The 14,689-nt window shown below is 37.2% G+C and overlaps 2 protein-coding genes across 2 annotated transcripts in view; both read right to left on the bottom strand.

Annotated features, from left to right (window-relative positions):
* Positions 1–381: 381 nt before the first annotated feature.
* Positions 382–9,240, bottom strand: mrpl45 (mitochondrial ribosomal protein L45). Its single transcript, XM_079845123.1, has 8 exons — positions 9,154–9,240; positions 8,724–8,919; positions 3,637–3,754; positions 3,426–3,524; positions 2,602–2,650; positions 2,300–2,449; positions 2,033–2,206; positions 382–573 (listed from the first exon to the last, which is right to left on the bottom strand). The coding sequence occupies exons 1-8, from the start codon at positions 9,214–9,216 to the stop codon at positions 475–477; spliced, it is 948 nt and encodes a 315-aa protein (XP_079701249.1). The 5' UTR covers positions 9,217–9,240; the 3' UTR covers positions 382–474.
* A 203-nt stretch (positions 9,241–9,443) lies between these two features.
* npepps (aminopeptidase puromycin sensitive) overlaps positions 9,444–14,689 on the bottom strand; it is a 33,595-nt gene continuing 28,349 nt past the window's right edge. Inside the window, exons 21-23 of the mRNA XM_079845089.1 lie at positions 13,552–13,707; positions 13,339–13,386; positions 9,444–11,374 (exon numbers count right to left, since the gene is read on the bottom strand). Coding sequence (XP_079701215.1) covers positions 11,228–11,374; positions 13,339–13,386; positions 13,552–13,707 — 351 coding nt within the window. The 3' untranslated portion in view covers positions 9,444–11,227. The remainder of the gene's footprint in view (positions 11,375–13,338; positions 13,387–13,551; positions 13,708–14,689) is intronic.

Raw genomic sequence — 14,689 nt, forward strand, 5'->3', positions numbered from 1 at the left:
GAGTAAGTGTTTGTTTTTGAGTTATTCTGTGATTTTGAATGTACTTGCAATGTTAGCTTTTCCAACCAGGAACACAAAGACTGCGCTTTTGTATGAAGTATGATTTTTGTAAGAACCAACAGTCAATTTTCAACAGCAGCCAAAGGACATTTCCGCTAACTTCTGTCAATGTAAAAAATGCAACATTTTATTTTTATATTCTTGAAACTCTGTCAATTGAGCATTCTGAAATAAACTTTTCAACTGCAAGGTGTCGATTTTCATACAGTTCCATGAGTAATGAATAAACATCATGTTGATCTCTACGTAACAAATCAATATGTGCATGCATTTCAAAGTACTTGAGTTCAATTAAATATGGAAAAAAGCAACAACCCAAGGTTTTATAAATAAAGAAATATTTATTTTGATTATTGGAAATCCGTCTGTACAGAGTGGACCTTTGTTGGGTGGAGTAAGGCACCACATTCAGAATTACTTATACCACTGCACTGCCTTTGGCTTTGGTACCTGGTAATTCAGACTCTCAAACTCATCCTCGGGCTTCAGCTTAGGACCAGGAATCATGATAGTCTGTTGAATTCAGATATCAATTATTAAGTAACATCTCTCACTTTTTAAAAAAGTTTTTCTTCACACACCTAATCCAAATACCTAATACCACATTTATTAGATGTTTTTTAAATTAAAATGTATTTGAAAAAAACTCTTATATATCTTGAAAAAAAAAAACAAGTCAGTACAAAATGCATAAAAATATATAATATAATATATTGCCAAAAGTTTTGGGATGTCTGCCTTTACATGCACATACACTTTAATGACATCCCATTCTTAAACCACAGGGTTTAATAACGAGTTGGCCCACCCTTTGTAGCTTTAACAGCTTCAACTCTTCTGGGAAGGTTTTCCACAAGATTTAGAAGTGTGTTTATGGGAAATTTGTACCTTTCTTCTAGAAGTGTATTTGTGAGGTCAGGCACTGATATTGGACGAAAAGACCTGGCTCGTAGTCTCCGCTCTAATTCATCCCAAAGGTGTTCTATCGGGTTGAGGTCAGGATTCTTTGCAGGCCAGTCAAGTTCCTCCACACCAAACTCAGTCATCCATGTCTTTATGGACCTGGCTTTGTGCACTGGTGCGCAGTCATGATGGAACAGGAAGAGCCAGCCCCTAACTGTTCCCACAAAGTTGGGAGCATGAAATTGTCCAAAATGTCTTGGTATGCTTAAGCATCAAAGAGTTCCTTTCACTGGAACTAAGGGACCAAGCCTAACCCCTGAAAAACAACCCCACACCATAATCACCCTTCACCAAACTTTACACTTGCAGTCATGCAAGTACCGTTCTCCTGGTCACCGCCAAACCCAGACTCGTCCATCGGATTGCCAGACAGAGAAGCGTGATTCGTCACTCCAGAGAACACGTCTACACTGCTCTAGAGTCCAGTGGTGGTGTGCTTTACACTGCATCCAACGCTTTGCATTGCACTTGGTGATGTAAAGCTTGGATGCAGCTGCTCGGCCATGGAAACCAATTCCATGAAGCTCTCTATGCACTGTTCTTTAGCTAATCTGGAGGCCACATGAAGTTTGGAGGTCTGTAGCTATTGACTCTGCAGAAAGTTGGTGACTTCTGCGCACTGTGTGCCTCAGCATGCGCTGACCCTGCTCTGTGATTTTACATGGCCTACCACTTCGTGGCTGAGTTGCTGTTGTTCCCAATTGCTTCCACATTTGTTATAACACCACTAACAGTTGACCGTGGAATATTTAGTAGTGAGTAAATATCACAAATGGACTTATAGCACAGGTGGCAACCTATCACGGCACCATGCTTGAATCCACTGAGCTACTGAGAGCGACCAATTCTTTCACAAATGTTTGTAGAAGCATCTGCATGCCTAGGTGCCTGATTTAATAGACCTTTGGCCATGGAAGTGATTGGAACACCTGAATTCAAAGATTTGGAGGCGTGTCCTAATACTTTTGGCAATTTAGTGTATATGAAGAAACAAACAGCAGTCATTTACCCTAATGATGGGATCTTTTGGGGGAGCCCATGCTGGAACAATCTTGCCGTGAAGTCTCCAGCACCCATAAGGGTTGACCAGATGCCTCTCCAGCACTAGGTATTCCAGGACATCCCTGGGTTCATCTTCATCTCCAAGCATCAACCGGCCAAATCGGTCATAGACTGCCAATGTCTGAGAGATGGATTGAAGTGGTATCATGAGCCCAAACTCAGTTTTCCCATATAATCCCATTCTTACACACAATTGTTATTCTTCTTCACTCACCTGTCTAGAATGCATGCGGAGAGTCACCTGGCCATACAGGTTGCCCTTGCTGATCATGTCAGGACACCGTGCATGAACCACCCGCGGCGGCTCCAGTGATTCAATGAAGCGCCAGCGCAGAGTCTTATAGCGGTTTCCCCGAACCATCTCCTACAAAACATGCACACACAGAGTTTGGGAAATCTGAAATGCTGAAAAAGGACACACTGGACTCTAAAACAAGGCTGCTTCTCTTTATGAGAAAATAATGAGTTGAATTACGTGTGAATTTTCACACTTCATACATATACAGATTTACTTACAGGGTAACACCTCTCTGTCACCAAAGAATGGAGCTTTTCTTTGTTAAATCTGGGGAAATAGGACATTTATGAATACTTGATTAATGTAGATGTTTTAAGTGGGGAAAATTGGAAACGACAATGAATACCACACACAATACCGTTCAAAAGTTTTAGATCTGTAAGATTTGTTAATGCTTTTTAAAAGAAGTCTCTTCTGCTCACCAAGGCTGAATTTATTTGATTCAGCAAAAACAGTAATATTGTGAAATATTTTAAACATTTAAAATAACTGTTTTCTATTTGAATATATTTTAAAATGCAATTTATTCCTATGATGGCAAAGCTGAATTTTCAGCATCATTAGTCCAGTCTTCAGTGTCACATGATTCTTCAGAAATCATTCGAATATGATGAAACATTTATTATTATCAATGTTGAAAACAGTAAATCCCCCCCCCCAGGATTCTTTGATGAATATAAAGTTCAAAAGAACAGCATTTACCTGAAAAATATTTTTTTTGTAACATTATAAGTGTCTTTACTGCCACTTTTGATCAATTTAATGCATCCTTGCTGAATAAAAAGTATTAACTTCTTTAAAAAAAAAAAACCTTCTTAGTGACCCTAAACTTTTGAACGATAGTGTATAATGTTACAAAAGCTTTCCATTTCATATAAATGCTGTTATTTTTTCCATTGTTCTGTATTTTGAATCAAATAAAACAGCCTTGGTGAACAGAAAAGACTTCTTTCAAAAACATTCAACCGATCTAAAATGTTTGAATGGTAGAGTAAAGTCTGGAGCAGTAACTATTGTTGTTAAAATAGGATTTGTTTCTTACTGTGTGAGTGCTGCGTGAGCGTCTATGAAGATCTGTTGAGCTAGTCCTGGAAACACTTTAGAGGAGAAATCTGGGTCATGATCCTTTATTTTACGAATCCTGTTCAAACAAAAAACCATACCAATATTAGACCAGCATAGTTCTGTTGGATTTGATTTGCAGTATCAGTTTGAAGTTTACAGGGAAACATTGAAGCAGATGTGGGCCTTACGACAGCTGTGACGCTGCACTCTGACGCAGCTGTTCTGTGCGCTGTTTCAGACCTTCTTTGGACAGAGTGGAGAGACGAGCATCTCCTTCAGGAGGAACGTACGGATCAAAGATGCCAGCTGAAAAAAATGAAAGAATTTTTTTTTTAAGTTTATCATCTGAACATCTGAAGAGCAACGCCCAAGAGGCTTTGAAGTTTAATCTGAACAAAAAACTAAACATAAAAATCACAAAACTCTGCACCAATACATAACTAGTAAAAGGTTTGGACACACTTGGTTGAATGTACACTAACATTCGAACGTTTAGGGTTGGTAAGATTTTTTTTTATGTATTTAAAGGGGTCTCTTCTGCTTACCAAGGCTGCATTTATTTAAAGGTCCTGTTCTTCGTGATCCCATTTTTCAAACTTTAGTTAGTGTGTAATGTTGCTGTTAGAGCATAAATAATACCTGTAAAATTATAAAGCTCAAAGTTCAATGCCAAGCGAGATATTTTATTTAACAGAAGTTCCCTTTCAAAGCCTACAGCGAACGGCCGGTTTGGACTACATCCCTGTACATCCTGCTTTAATGACGTCAGTAGAACAGTTTGTTTACTGACCTCCGCCCACAAGAATACGCAAAAAAGGGGGCGTGGTCTTGTTTCTCCCACGTGGAGAAGAGGAAGTGTTGCGTTCGGTTGCGTTCATAGAGTGTGTTTGTCGCCATGTCGTCAAGACGCTGTTATTTTCATCCCGGAGTCAAATCACCTTTCTTTGGCCAGGGACGCTGTACTTTGAGCACATGCATCTCCCCGTTATGGTAAGAGGCGTGACCTTTCCGGGCAGCGTGTGCTAAGCTGCTGTCGAATCACAACACGGGAACCGCTGGCACAATCAGAACTCTTTACGTATTTCTGAAGGAGGGACTTCATAGAACAGGGAAATCTTTCAAGCCGTTTTGAAGACAGTGAAAACAGCGGTATACAGATAAGTAAATTGTGTGAAAAATACTGTGTTTTTTTACACGCGAAACATGAACACATGTTATATTGGACACTGTAAACACAATCAAAGCTTCAAAAAAACTGGAAAAACTGGACCTTTAATCAAAAACACAGCAAAACTGTAATATTGTGAAATGTTATTACAATTTAAAATAACTTTTTTACTTGAATATACAGTATTTAATGCAACTCTGAATTGTCAGCATCATTACTCCAGACTTCAGTGTCACATGATCCTTCAGAAATCAATCTAAGATGCTGATTTGATTCTCAGGAAATATTTTTTGTTATTAACAAAATTGAAAACTGTTTAATATTTTTGTGGACACTGATACATTTTTTCAGGATTCTTTGATGAATAGAAAGTTTAAGTGAACAGAATTGATTTGAAATAGAACTCTGATGTAACATCGCAGGTGATTACTTTAAATGTATTAAAGGGGTCATAGAATGAAATTTTTGTACAAGTTAATATGATTCTTTAGTGTCTAAATGAAAAGTTTGTAATATACTTTAATTAAAAATTCTCATTAGTATTGTAAGAAAACGCTCATTTTACCTGGTCAAAACCAGCTCAGTTTTCAGCAAGTCATTTCATTGTATGTGACTTTAAATCATAATGAGCTTTGCTCACCCCGCCCCCTCTGCTCTGTGGGTCGTTCGGTTCGGTTCGACCCGACACAACACCACAACACACGTGGAGTGTTGCCTTGACAACATTTGAGGGTATATTTTCGAGAAATAATGGCAACGGGAGTCTCTGAGGACACATCTGAGCAACCTTATCATTTTGAACCGGAGTCGGACCAGGAACAGATGACGAACCCATCGAAGTTCGAACAGGACGTTTCTGAATGGTTGGTTAATGTCATGTCACTTTGATCTATCTTTGTACTGGCAGAGTAGTGTAGTTGCTATGTGTTTACTGATGTTTTAGTTCATTGACAGATTGATGTTATGTTATAAGATTTTTTTTTTACATTACTTCTTAATCAGTAACAGACACCGTTATAAACCATGTACAAAAGTAAGCTTAGTGTAGTGTTACCACGTTAACTTTATCACCCGAGTACACAGTTTGTAATAATAACCATAACGCGTTGTTCATTATAAACGTGGGATTATGAATTATATTGAGAACGTCATACACAGAAAGCATGCCGTAATGTAACTTACCCTGTAAACTTTAGCCTCATTCATCGTGAAGCGTGCAAGCGATTTGCAAAGATTAATATAAAGGTTAATAAAACGTTACACTCACATCTTCCTGAGGTGCAGCAGGAACACGATCCTTTTTTTCAAGAGCAGCTTATTAGCAAAACCTGCTTTATACTGACGCTCGTTTATAAAGCAGTCTGCTGAGAAATGATTCGCACAAACATTGACGTTGATCGGGGGGGAATACTCCCTTCTAAAGCAAAACTCAGCAGCCACTGGGTCTTCAGCGGTTCGGATTTAGGAACATCAAAATGACTGCTGTGTTCGTTATTACACCCAACAACACAACACATCAATCGCTTAGACGCCATTCTGCTCCAGAGTATCAACAATGGCGGACTGATGACAGCTCGCTCAGGGCGGGTCTGTGTTGAAACGCTGCTGTCAATCAACAATCTTAGGAGGGGCGTACACCGTGTAACGTCACACAGTCAGACGGCTCGATTTGAGACAGGGGAAAATATATAAGGAGATTAAAAAAAAACACTGGATGTATTTTTATCATTATAGGATGGTTGTGTACAGGCACTGCCAACACACATTTCCGTATAATCAACTTGTAAACGTGCATGTACCATTCTATGACCCCTTTAAAGAGCACCTATCATGGAATTTTGAAATGTACCTTTCATGTAGTGTGTAACATAGATCTAAGTGAACTAAAACATCCTGCAAAGTTTGAAATATGACAGTGCACCGTATATATAGTTATTTTCTTTCAAAAGTAAGAGTCGACTCTGAGTCATTTTTAAGAATCGCTAGAAGACCGAAGCTTTTTCTTTGACTAGATGACGTCAACTTGTCAAGTTCTTTGAATACGATACGCCCACTTATTGCGCTCCGTGAAAACTAGAAAACATCATGGCGATGAGACCCTGTGTTCTGAAGTTCAAACTTTTTTCATCTGCCCAAGGATGAGCATTTGAAGACTAAGTGGCTTGAAGACAAACCATACATTGTCGCGATTGTGTGTTTATTAGTTTTCAAATGTCTCTATTTGCATGTTTCGCGATCTCAGGAAGCTTTTATTATGGACTTCTATTATGGCACATGGTATCTTCTACGTCTGTCTGTACATGGACTACATGTGCACAGAGCGCCCTCCGGCTGCCAGTATGAATTGAAAACAACACATAAGAGACTCAATCGCTCATGATTAGGCTACATCTGCGCATTTTGAGGAAGTATTGAATAAAAAATACTCCTCTGTTTAGAAATTTGACACAGACATATGAGAATCTATCAATATGTCTCCTCATCTGCACACTTTTGAACTAAAAGCCCTGAGGGATGATGATTTGTCGCGAGTCTTCGTGAGGAGAATAGAGGAGTTTTTTTATGAATGAGATCAGCTGAGGCTCATATTACAATCAAACGGTACCAACACGGTTTTCATATTCATAACTCCTGACACATATTAACAAATTACTGTCACTATAAGACTTTGATGGGCGTTCCGTTTCCGAAAATATCTGCACAGACTATACCAATCACAACTGACTGGGTCATCTGACCAATCACCGCAGATTAGAGTCACGTAAAGGCGGGGTTTTAAAAAGTGAATCACTAAAGGAATCATTTGAGAATCGCTGTCAAAACAGGTAAAAATAAATGCATATTATAAGAAAACTAAATTCTTTTTTGTCATTGCATGCATGCAAAACTGTTGTTGGGGACTTCTAAAACAATATTTGGAACATTTTAAATGCCATAATAGGTGCTCTTTAAATAAATAATAATTTAAGTAAGTAATTAAAAAAATATTTTCATGTATCCTTGCTGAATAAATGTGTAATTTTTTTTTCAACAAGCAGGCAAACAAACAAACAAACAAATAAAAATCATACTGACCCCTAATGGAAGTGTATGTTTCACGTGATGATCTTAAAAGGGATACCCACCCTCAGGTCATTCCAAACCCGTAAGACCTTCGTTCATCTTCAGAACACAAATGAAGATCTTTTTGATAAAATCTGAGAGCTTTCTGACCCCTAACACACAAGAATGAACCTCATTGGTTCTTGCGGAAGCTCAAACGTGCTGAGTAACACATGAGAATGAACCTCTTTGGTTCTGGCACACCAAGCAAACATGCTTGGAGGGAATGGATGTTTATATGTGAATAAAAGTCTAAATTTAATCTGTTCATCATATAAAGCGATCATGTCTTCCTTTGACAAGATGAAATCTTACGGGTTTGGAACAACATGAGGGTGAGTAAATAATGACAGAATTTAAATTTTGATTTAAATAGGGTGAACTATCCCTTTAAAAACGCTTTGATCGGAAGTCTTACATTGGAATAAATTGCACCAATGTACACATTTCCAAAAGCAGTCAATGTATTTTTACTTATGCTGCCTTCACGTGCTATCGGAAATTTAATAATTCCCACTTCTGAAGTCGTGATTACGAGCTCGTCGCATTTAAAGCTGCACTATGTAACTTTTCCGTCCACTAGAGGTTGCCTTTTCAAAACAAAGGCGTAGTTTGATGACGCCACGTTTGAGCACAGAATCTTGGGACATGTGGTCTTCACCTCACAGCCGGTGGAAAAGAATCGGGATAGGACTCGGGCAGAAATCATGTTCATGGATGCGATTATTAACGTTACTGTAGTATGAAGCAGAGCAGGACATAGTGTTGTGGGGCTGAGCGATTGTTAATAAGAAGAGTGAAACACACGCCTCGCGTAGTGCACCTTTAAATTTTGAACTGGGAGGGCGTTCATGTGCAATTTGTACCTAGGAAACTCGTATTTACAATAATTCCGAGAGCACGTGAATGCAGCATTACTAAAGAAAGAGTAGGTGTGTCCAGACTTCGGACTGGAAGAGTTTGCATATAAATGTGCAAGCAATGACAGTAATTTGACACGCGTACCTGTGCACGAGATGTTGATGGGTCTCTCTATGTACTGCTGTCGGACCACCACACCCGCAGCCCGGGCTTTAGCCTCCTGCTCGGTTTGTGTTCTCTCTTTCACATTCACCGCTGGAGGAATGAAGTAGCGCTTCTTCGTGCGGATCGGAACCAACACCGGCTGCGACAGCCTCGCGTCCAGCAACGACGCGGCATACTGGATTATATGAAGGAGTGATTTTGACAATACATGAGAATAAATTACATTTTACAAAACCCGTTGCTTTTTCTTAGAAAACCAAGAAATAAATCACTTAACATTTATAACATGCACTGAAGTCTCTAGCTGACACTCAATTAATAATTTAACCATGTTGACTGACGTTATGCACATTCAAATGTATGTTTCATTAATATGCCCTTTTGATGTAATACTTTAATAATTTCTTACCTTAATATTTTGACATGTTATAGGTTGAAAGTATTTCAACGTCCTACAAATGGATGTCGCCATGTTCTTCTTACACGGACTCCTTCGTGTAACAGAAAAATGGCGACCATGTGCGGATCTGACATCAGCGCCCTCCGGTGGCGAGGAGAGGCGCTACATTATCTGACCTCGTACGCTTCAAAGTTTTTAAATAAATAATTTTATATCGATGCATTTTCAAAGAACATTTTTACAGCCGACAGTATTAATCTCTGAGCATATCTAAAAAACATATTCACTATAGAAATGTATGATTTTTCACGACTTTATTTCCCATGACAATTTTAAACAAATCTTATTTCCATTTTTTTCACGACTGCATTTGATAAAATACCAGCTAATGTTAAAGCTGGAATACAGATTAATCTCTTGTAATACTTTTATAAATGCAAGCAGTCCATTGCACAAGGTTCCTCTCTTGCATCAGATGCGATTTTCTTTATTGCCTGGTTTTTGTCGTCCTCGGCAATGTAATGAAAATCTAGTGAAATCCCTCTCGGACACTATCATTGATGTTTGAAATCTGCTATTCAAATTCATTCAGATATGCAAACTTCAGTCTGCATGTTGCACAGGAAACACGAGCTCCCAACATAAAATCTGTGCAAACATAGGTGAATTTTCATAATCATATCTGTGCTTCTTCAGAGTCCCAAAACTAAGCATTTGTAACGCTGATAAAATCAAGTCCTCGCCTTTCCTCCCATTGTACCTGCTGCACGTGATTTGAAATCATTATTTACATGTATATTCATAAAGTGATATGTTTTTGAAACACTCATTTGAACGGTGTGAATGTCTATGGCATATACATTTAAGGGATACATGTTCATTTGTGTATTTTTTTTACAAAATGCACACAAATATAAGAGCATGGAGAGTCATACCTCACAAGTACAAATCCAATATAGCATTCCAACAATACAGCTGTGCCCACCTTTATCTTTTTTCTCATCTTCTTTAATGAACATCAATTGTATTTTGAAACAAAAGCACATTTCAGGGAAAGATTTAGAGCGCCACAGCAGATAATAAATTCTCCGTTTAGGGTTGTACCATGCCATCAAACAATCAGGTTAACCAATTTAAGGCCTCCGAGTTTGAAACCAGGTTAAATCATGATTTTTGGGGGGCTTTTTATGATTTCAACAACAGCAAAACATAATCATTAAATACATCTTATAAAATGTTTCTCTAACAGCTTTGTATTATCATGGCAGATGCTAATGACATTTCTGTCTTGCGGTGTAATTTATCTTCCATTGTGTCGATTTCTGGAGGTATAAACCACTGGAAGTGCAGAAGAACGGGTGACAGTGACAGGAGACAAGGGCAAAGAGTATGCATATGTAATCACATTTCAGATTAATTGAAGGTCTCAGAACTAATGCTCGCGGTTTACGATATACACACAGTACCATGCTTATGCGTCTTCAGCCCTAACCGTTACTAACGATGGGATTCAGAGCCGTTACCATAGTCCGTTCAATTTCCAGTGCACCTCAACCTTTAACCTCCATTCTGCCCAGTCAAGCCGCAGAGGATTCTGGGTAAAATTCGTATATAGCCATTACTAATAAAACTGAAGGAGATTTGTACAGAACAAAAGGAAAACACAAACAAACAAACTTAAAAATTGAGCATATCAACATCATGCTTGTTTTTTTTTTTACCGGTGAATGTAAGGAAAGAGAGATGATTGTGTTATAATACCACTGCATAAGAGGAGCGCCATACTGAGGGAACAAAGTGTGGACATGCATTACCAGCTCAAAAAATAACATGGAGAATCTCTCGCGTTTCAGTCACAGCTCTGCTCGAGTGCTTGCGCCTCCCACTGGCAGAATGGGGAACTACGTCGCACTCAAGAGTGAATAACGGTCTCGTTTCCTAGTTTCACTTCTCTTTATTGACTCTGGGTAATTCTTAAGATGGAGTTGCAGTTTTGAAATCATTTCTGTTTTCGCTGAAGGTAGCCAGATGATGCTCATTTTGGAGTGAGTGAGCAGGTCAGGGAGGGGTCAAAGTTCAGATGTCAGACAGGGGGCGCTTTCCGCTGCAGCAGGTACTGGTGGATGTCGTCTGCGTCTCTCTTGAGCCAGGCAGCGTTCAGGAGAATGTTCTCGCAGCACTGCTGTACCGTGCGCTCGGCCGCTGGCGCGTGATGACTTTCAAAGAAACTCTGAAAACAGAAAAACCACCAACATTTCTGTGAAGAACAGCATCCTGCAGTGGTAAACACTATTGCTTATCACGAAAACCAACCAAACATCTTTCTGTGGCAAGTTTTGTTTGTAATGTTTTGCTTGCCTTATATTTCTTGAAAACTTGTTGTTATATAATGGAGTGAGACATTCATTAATTTTTAAGTGAAACTTAAACCCCCCCCCCCCCCCCCCCCCCTTTTTAAGAAGTCTCTAATGCCCACAAAGGCTAGATTTAATTGATGAAAAAAAAAAGAAAAAAAATAATAATAATACAGAAACCCCCTCCCAGTAAAACTGTGAAAAAGTATTAATTTAAAATAATAATAATAATAATAAAAAAGTAATTTAATCCTGTGAAGTCAAAGCTGATTTTCTAAAGCAGCAATTACTTACACGATCCTTCAGAAATTATTCTAATATGCTGATTTGCTGCTCAAGAAACATTCCTTACTCTACTGAAGTGCAATATCTAGTCTATTAAATATTTTAGAGCAGAACATAAGCATCAACAGAATATAATATAAATGAATACAACAATAAAGAGTATAAAAGATACACAGTACCTGTCAAAAGTTTGTAAACTTTACTATTTTTAATGCCTTTGAAAGAAGTCTCTTATGCTCATCAAGGCTGCATTTATTTGACCAAAAATAAAGTAAACCGTAATATTGTGAAATATTATTACAATTTAAAATAATGGTTTTCGATTTTAATATACTTTAAAATATAATTTATTCTTGTGATCAAAGCTGAATTTTCAGCATCTTTACTCCAGTCTTCAGTGTCACATGATCCTTCAGAAATCATTCTAATATACTGATTTATTATCAATGTTGGAAACAGTTGTGCTTCTTAATATTTTTGTATAACCTGTCCTGTGATTCTTTTTTTTTCAGGATTCTTTGATTAATCAAAAAGTAAAAAAAAGAACAGCTTTTATTTACAATATGCACTACCGTTCAAAAGTTTGGTCAGTCATTTTTTTTTCTTTCCTTGTTTAAAAGAAATTAACTTTTATTCAGCAAGGACGTGTTCAATTGATAAAAAGTGATAGTAAAGATTTATATTGTTAGAAAAGAGTTCTATTTTGAATAAATGCTGTTATTTTCCACATTTTTATTTATCAAAAAATCCTGAAAAAAGTATCACCGGTAATAAAAAAAATATTAAGCAGCACAACTGTTTCCAACATTGATAAATCATGTTGTGATTCTGAAAATTCAGCTTTGATCACATAAATAAATTATATTTTAAAACATATTAAAAATAGAAAACAATTATTTTAAATTGTAATAATATTTCACAATATTAATACTGTTTTTGTGTGACATTTCTTTAACAAATAAATGTAGGCTTGATGAGCATAAGAGACTTCTTTCAAAAACATAAAAATAATAATAATTTGACCGGTACTGTATAAAATAGATAAAAGAAATATATATAAAAAAGTTAATAATATTATAATATCTTTTTTTATTTTTAGGCTAAAATATGACCAGTTTTGCTGCGATTTAAACAAAGAGACTTTTTTGTTATATATTTGGGTGACATTTGTACATTAGGTGAAAGCTGTTTTTTTGTGTGATTGTATATACATTTTCAATCTTATTTGAATACATTATATTAACAGATATGTGTTCCTGTACAGGTTTTATACATTTTTTGACCAACAAATTTCCATTTTATTTCATATTCAAACTGATTTACTAATGAATCATTCAGATTACTGAACCAACTCCACTGATAAGAGCAATTCAAATGAACAATTTGCTTACATGGGTTTGTTTTAAGAGCAATATCTAGTCTATGAAATTAAATTTTAGAGCAGAACATTTGATAAAATTGTACATTGCAGAAATGTCGTTTCCCTTTGGACAACATTGTCTGTCGAATACAAAAAAGGCTTTGTAAGTGACTTGAGAAAGCATGTGATGCTCACCTTAACTTCAGCAGCCATTTTATCTATTGCAAAACCATCCACTGTCAGCTGCAGTGAAGAAACAAAAACAGCGCATCAACACTGCATTATTATATATACACAGTGATTATACACAATCAAATTCGATTTGGTACTGTATTTCTCATCTTAATTCACAATAATGTGTTGCTTATTTTATCGGTGCTTTCGTCTCTACTTGTGAACTTGTTTCACCTTGATGAGTCTTGATATGAGGAAGCCGCCCTGGTAACGGTTATGAAGTTCTTCCCAGTTGTCCTTAACAAATTTCCATGCAGCTTTGCGCCCCTGTTTGCTGCTTCCAGCTACGCCCCCGATTACAGACACAGTGTCCTGGGGACGAACATCCTCCTAAAAATATTAATTCAAAACATGAGAGAGATGGAAATGGCGCTTTATTGATCTCCTGGGGAAAATTTGATTAAACATTAATCAAAGGATCAGAAATAATACTGGTCCTTTAATACATGAAATAAATGAATCCAACCAGAGGTGTCAAAAGTACTCACATGCATTACTCCGGTAGAAGTATAGATACTAGGGTTTAAAAAGACTGTAGAAGTTGAAGTATCAACTCAAGCTTTTTCCTCAAGTAAAAGTACTGGTTTCAAAACTACTTAAAGTATAAAAGTAAAAGTAATGTAAGGACAAAAACTTAGGGGCCTTTAGTGAACTACCCCACCTCCTCCAAAAAACATTTTCCTAAAAGGCCATAATGACTATAATGTTATATTAAAATGTTAATGTTGAAAAAAGTTTCAGCCGCTATATGCCCATTGAAAATGAACGCATTTAATACAATGCAAATACATTAAAGAACCATATTATGTGTAGGCCTACTACTGAGCATTAACTTGTTTCATGGAGCAGAAGATTTGATGACTAGTTGCCTATAAGTATTGTAAAGGTGTAAAAAGTCAAAATTCAGAGGCATGTTATCAATAACCTTTATTGGAATGTAAATGTACATGTGTGATCAGTGTTGCCAGATTGGGTCGACGATTTCCAGCACGAAAGCTCACCAAAACCCGCCCACTCCAGGAAAAAAACACCCAAAACTTTTAACTGCCAAAATAATGTGATATTTTATTGCCATACCAATCAAGGTTGATAAGTACCATTTTATCTCCATAAAACAATGTTGATGATATCATTTTCCAGGAAAACGGATCAAATATGACTATGCCCAGGTGGAAACGGTCAAAACGGCAATCCCTCAGAAAAACACTTCATTTTCAATGTCAACAGTAAGAATAAGCCACTTTAAGTGGGTCGGAATATATGTCTTACACATATATAAACGCATGCATAAAGCATTCCGCAATGCACAAGC

This window comes from Gobio gobio (genome assembly GCF_949357685.1).
Source record: "Gobio gobio genome assembly, chromosome: 19".
In the NCBI taxonomy this organism is placed as follows: Eukaryota; Metazoa; Chordata; class Actinopteri; order Cypriniformes; family Gobionidae; genus Gobio; species Gobio gobio.